The sequence below is a fragment of the Haliaeetus leucocephalus genome, unplaced genomic scaffold (assembly GCF_000737465.1).
Source record: "Haliaeetus leucocephalus isolate CR32 unplaced genomic scaffold, Haliaeetus_leucocephalus-4.0 Scaffold161, whole genome shotgun sequence".
Lineage (NCBI taxonomy): Eukaryota > Metazoa > Chordata > Aves > Accipitriformes > Accipitridae > Haliaeetus > Haliaeetus leucocephalus.
The window spans coordinates 2,035,004-2,041,003 of record NW_010972597.1 but is presented as its reverse complement, the minus strand read 5'-3'; the positions used below and the strand labels follow the sequence as shown (position 1 = coordinate 2,041,003).

At 38.3% G+C, this 6,000-nt stretch overlaps 1 protein-coding gene across 4 annotated transcripts in view; it reads right to left on the bottom strand.

The window, feature by feature from the left end:
• AP2A2 (adaptor-related protein complex 2, alpha 2 subunit) overlaps positions 1-6,000 on the bottom strand; it is a 52,249-nt gene that overhangs the window by 19,864 nt on the left and 26,385 nt on the right. For 3 of the 4 annotated variants that reach the window (XM_010562571.1, XM_010562570.1, XM_010562572.1), the window contains exons 5-10: positions 5,387-5,516; positions 4,294-4,395; positions 2,703-2,811; positions 2,050-2,200; positions 1,444-1,612; positions 156-293 (exon numbers count right to left, since the gene is read on the bottom strand). In XM_010562571.1, coding sequence (XP_010560873.1) covers positions 156-293; positions 1,444-1,612; positions 2,050-2,200; positions 2,703-2,811; positions 4,294-4,395; positions 5,387-5,516 — 799 coding nt within the window. The remainder of the gene's footprint in view (positions 1-155; positions 294-1,443; positions 1,613-2,049; positions 2,201-2,702; positions 2,812-4,293; positions 4,396-5,386; positions 5,517-6,000) is intronic. The other variant, XM_010562573.1, reaches the window with a different exon arrangement.

The following is a 6,000-nucleotide window of genomic DNA, read 5'->3' as shown; positions in this document are numbered from 1 at the left end:
TTGTTTGTGTGGTTTGGTTTTTTGTTTGTTTGGTTTTTTTAAACCACCATGAAAAAGAATCTTTATCACAGACTATGCAGCATCCCAATCAATAAATGATACATATGGTGCCAAAGCCAGCTATGAAAAAACTTCAGGAAACACAAATATCTCACAATTTCTTCTCTAATTGAATAATCAGCAGTCTCCAAGTAATTCAGCATTTCAGCCACAATCTGTTGGGCATTGCTTCGGTCACACATTGCGTACAGGAGATCTACAGCTCTTTGTCGCACACTTACATCTCTTTCAGTCTGCAAAAGGACACACAGCAAAAGGTAAAGATGATTTAATCTGTATTGGGAAAGCACATGCAACTTACTGAAGAGATGAAACTTACTATAATCCATAGTCAAATTCAAAACAAATGCATTTTCATAATCCTTCACATGCACAATGAACTTGGATACACCCTTTACAGAAGCTATGAGTTTCTCGTGTTCTTCTCCTTTCAGTCACCCAGAAAGAGGTCACTGGAGACTCAGACAGCTTCCTGCTTTTAGATAATATTACAAAAATTCAAATCGTCAGGTTTTCTTTCTGTAGTATATATATTCAAATCTGTGCAAGTGATGAAAGGAAGGAGGAGTTTGTACAGAATACTCCACTACTACCCTAACTAGGGTGAATGAGTTTGTGATGCACTGGGTAACTGGCACCACTGGCCACAGATGCACTAATAAGTGGCTGAAATTGTCAAATTGTCACCAGGCCAATGAGCAATTGGCTACCTGCAGGTTTAGTGTTGGGCTTGCCTTGTATCAACAGAAGCCCAGCTAGAACAGATAGGTACTTTAAAGTTAGACAAATGTATTATTATGCTACAGCATGAGCTTGGAAGAAAACATGTAAACACTGAAGTGTGCAATTAAATTTACATGCAAATTGGTATTCCTCTTTCGACTTCTGCTTTTTCACATAAACATGGCCTGGGAATGTGTCTTTCCGGTTTCTTGACTTTCTGATTCTGCAGTGGAAGTTGATCTGCTCTACTGCTCCCCATCACCTGCTGCAGTGAAGGAACAGTGTCCGATACCAGCAAGACAGTAATAAAACAAAGTCTTCCCAGCATTCTCTGTTTTGAAATTCCATGTTTTGAAAGAATTATTCATCTTCAGTCTACAGCTTGAGGAGATACCAAAGTGTTACAGGGGCCAACAGCTACAAGTATTAGATTTACTAGTCAACTGCAGAAATAAACTGAAGCTGACCTCTATCACTGCCAGCACAGCAAGATTTTGCAGGATTAAGCTAAAGACCTAAAGCAGACTTCTGAGAATAACTCTTTTGGTCCCCAAGTGTTATTAGCTTAATTGGGGACAGGGGCTTGGGGCAGTGGGGGAGAGGGCATTGAGATAGGGGAGAAGACAACACTCAAAACAGACTGCACAATTAAATATTTACCTTCAATGCATTGATAACTGTTTCTATGTGTGTTTTCACAGCCTCATGTGAGAATTCAGAGCTGGCAAGCGTACACATGCTTTCCAGTGCTAGGTAACGCAAATTAGTTTCTCGGTGCTGCAAGAACTGACCTAGCTGGTTACAGGCACGGACTAGTAGATTTGGCTCACTGCACAGAACAGGAGAGAAAGTGAAAGTGTTAAAAGCAACAGGTTTGAGAACACTAAATACAGAATACTATTTCTGCAGTGGAAATTTCTTAAAATGCCTCAAAGTGCCTGCTAGAACGCCCCACCAGTGAAATGACACTGTAAGCCCTGCTCAGACACTGTGAGCAAATAATCTTTGTTGGATTAGAGTGGTAGGGTCAATACAAAACACAAAAAAAAAAGCAGCAAGAAAAAGCAATTAAAAAAATATGCTGACAGCAACACAGTTCATTAATACTGTTCAGTTCCACTGCTGTGGATGTGTTCCAACCTAGCGAGCAACTTCATATTCTGCTGCCCACCCCCCCCAGTAAAATTTCATTTAGTGTTCAAGACAAAGCCACAGCTTTTCACGTTAAAAAAATCCTCTCATAATAGAATTATTCTCACAGCTTACCTGTCATGATGTATAATTAAACTTATTGCCTCAAACAGCACAGCATTCTTTGCATTTGAGTGTTGTACTTTTTTGGACTTTGGTGGCTCCTGCGCTTTGTTAAGAATAGTTTCCAGGCATTCTGTTAGACGACCACGTACCGCAGGGTCTTCTGGAGAAGAACAAGCCGTTGGACAACTTCATTTTGCTCAACACCTTAATCCCTACCTTAGGCCTTCCACCTTGCTAAATCTGAATAAACTGAAGTATTCTGATACATTAAAAACAGTTCACCTTCCCCCAACATACAGTCAGCAAAAGAATTCTAAGCCACAGTTCTATTTGGGTGAGAACAAAAGCCAAATGCAATCTGCACTATAATATATTTCAAGGTTTTAATATAGTTGATAACATTAAAGAATGTTTAAAATAGCAGTTGCAACTTGTTCGTAAGATGCACGCTGGTTTGACTTTGCTCTAAGCTATGTGGCCTTTTGAATTATGTTGTGTTTAATTTTAACAGTCTGAAACACTCAAGAGTACGGACTTCAGCATCTTTGTCTTCAAGACAATGTGCTTGCACTTCAAGTTATGATAACACTATAGCACAATAGCTGTTTGGAAATAGGGTACTGCATAAAAAGAGATGACCACTGTTGTGATTTGTGCATTACCTGGAGGTGGGTAGCACTGTAACAGCCTCAGAAGTTTCACAGATAACCAAGGAGCAGGAACAAAGTAGTACGTATAGTCCTGAAGATCTGTTGATGCAGAAGTTACGATCTGTAAAATAAGCAGATGGCATGTCAGCCACTGAAGTTAAGTGATGCACAATCATGAGAAGGAGCCAAAGAACACTGTAGGTCACCTCTGACAGAGGCTTACAAAACTATGTCACTAGCAATGTTTAATTCAGTAGATTAATTAGGTGCAAGTTGTCATACTACAAGTATACCATCAAGTTCCCTAGTAATAGTAATTCAGTTTTACAGATACAGTAGTCTAGAAAGTCTCTTACTGAAAGCACACTTGCTTTTCTTAGGAATGAAGATTACCATCTTGTAACACCAAAACATTTAACCAGAAGCTTGACTTTCTTTGGTTCAGCAATTCATGGATTCAACCAACAGAAAGCCTAAATACAGTGTTATAGTTGACTGCTGATAGGTGAACTTGGAATTCAAGCACAAGATGCTATGACAGACTGAACTAAAGCAGAAGGACCAACTGACACCTTCAGTAACATTCAACACTGCAGAGCAAAGAACAGATAGCTTTCCCAGAAGAAGTTTATATGCATAGTGAAGTGTGCTAAGGATTAGATTAGGCTTCAGATGGAGTACCCTCTTCATGCATTTCTTTTCCCCCTTTGATTCTAGGATAAGCGTAAGTTTGGCACTGGCTTTGCTCAAAGAAACTATCTAATTCTTGCTGCTCCATTACAGAACAGCTATGCACTTCCTTCAGCACTCCCTTGCTTTTAAGTATTAGACAAAATCTTCATATTTGAAAATAAATTAAATTTCTCTGAACTACAAGTAATTTTGGGTATAACACCACATAAATCTGGGTCTAAAATACATTTGTGAAGTACTATCCTCCCACGTCTTGCATACTTTCTGAAAGACAAAAATCAAACAAAACCTTATGTAAGTTTTCCAGCATGAAGATGCTAACTTACGAAAATGTCTCTCCACTCCTCCCTGCACCTCCTACTCTTGCTTAACCCATTTACACCCATTTACAGAATATCAAATGCTTATGATTATTAACCTCACAGCAGCTCAAAAGAGGGAGAAGGGAAGAAGATTCATCTTATAAGAAGCTTAAAGTTAAAAGTACAGGCTGTATTTCTGAGGGTTCTGTGCAGAAGTTTGCAGGATCAGTCTTTGATTCAACTACTCTTTGGTGTTACAGTAACATAAAATGAGGATTAAATACTCAAATGCATCATGAGGATCCTTTCAAATACAAGTAGGTGAGAGAGGAAGACATGTTTTTGCTACATAAACTTGGAGCATAGTAAGGATTACACCAAGAAAGTTTGAGCAAGCTAATACAGTTTTCTACCCTTGTAAACAACAAGTGTTAAAAAAGGTTAACTGAACCAGCTATATGAAGTGAAATTGAATAATCTTCACTTTTAATGGTACACTAAAGTAATCTGACCTAGAAAGCTGAATAAATAAGCAACAGTAAGCTAACCTAGAAAGCTGAGTAAATTAAGCAACAGTAAAGTATTATCAGGGTTATCATTGGACTCACTCTGCTTAATCTAGACACTGCCAAGGAGACTGAAGTTTTAAACTCTTCTGGGTTCTTCTGTGCCAAAGTGGTTATCAGACTTGTAGCTGCAGTAACCACACCCTGGAAAAAAACCAAACCAATACATTAGACTTTGTACCAGTTTAAGATGCTGCCCATTAAGACCTTTTATTTCAAGTATTTTTTGATATGCAACAAAACTAAGTTTATCCCCACGACAAAGCCCCACATTAAAAAGCCCTTTATTTGGCTAGCAGCTAGACTAATTACACATCTTCAAAATCCAACAGGATTTTCAACAGCATGATACTGCCATGCTTGTAGTGCATTTAATGCTATTTTTGTATTAGCTTTGTCTCATGTTTGGATAGTACATCTAAAATTACAGAGAGCTATATTTAAATAAAGCATGGATGCAAATTGTCTTATTACACAAGAGAAGCATGAGTAGAAGAAATAGGATGCAGCAGATCATCCAGGAAAGAATTCTGATAACCCAACATGAAGAGAGGGCTTTGTATAACACAAACATTTGCTATTACTGCAGACTAAAGCACTCTTATTACTGCTGAAGCACAAGTCTTAATGGCCTTACTTTATCAAAGTAACTAGACAGAGGGAAAAAACAAGAGACTCTTATCTAGAACAACAGGTTTTTCTGAACCAGCAAGATAAGAATGACAACATGGATACCACAGGACAAGGAAGTCCAAGCACTAACAAATCAGGCCTTGCATTTTTAGTGCAGGTCTAGTCTTAAAAGGCCTAGGAAAATTAGTATTAAATCTATGCAATATGACTTAGGATCACAAGGTACAAGGTTAATTTAGTTACAGCCAGAGCAGAAGAACTTGTGCGTACCATTCTTTTATCTCCAAGAAAAAGGTAGGTAAAGAAAGCTTTATTTAAAATTAATATAGATAGCAACTAAAAAAGGACAACTCCTTCCATTTCCTTCTGCAAGCCTGAAGGAAACAGCAAACCACTTGCTTGCAAGACTCAAGAAGAAATAAATTAATAGTGTATTTAACAGCAGAAGTGACATCATTCTCTATAAATAGTAGGCCCAAGAAGCATAATGAAGCTGATTTACCAAGTGCTGGTCATTGAGGAGATGCACCACTCTAGACGTCCAATCTCCCATGGGGACAAGGTCAGGAGAAGTTCTATATAAACGGAGCAAGCATAAGGCAGCACTCTGCTTCACACTATCCATAGTATCTCTGCAGGACATAAACATGGATTTAAAATACAGTGGTTAAGTCACAGCAATACTTGCAGGCCAGCACTATGCTAGTCTTTGTGCTGACTCAGCATCCCTAGCCAGGTAGCATCTTTCCAACAGAAGTTGAAACATTAAATTCATTGAATTCTTCCTTTGTTACAGTATTTTTTGTTCTTAGTTTTGTCCAGTAAGTGTAACTAGTCAAGTTTTCAACCATTACATATGTCTATTAGCCTCTATAATGATTCTTTGCATCTTAGAGTGACATTTCACATCTTTTTATCAGAACTGAAAGTTCATCATTAGATAAGCACAAGCTCATCTAATCACGAGAACAAGCTGCTTCCAAACTGACTCAAGTTAAACAGTTAAGGTACACTACATTATGCATGTGACCAAAGCTGGATCTCCTAATAGGTCCTGTGTATCAGATACAAATCATTAACTGCTCAACAGCTTCAGTACCTACAGCTAGCATGCAA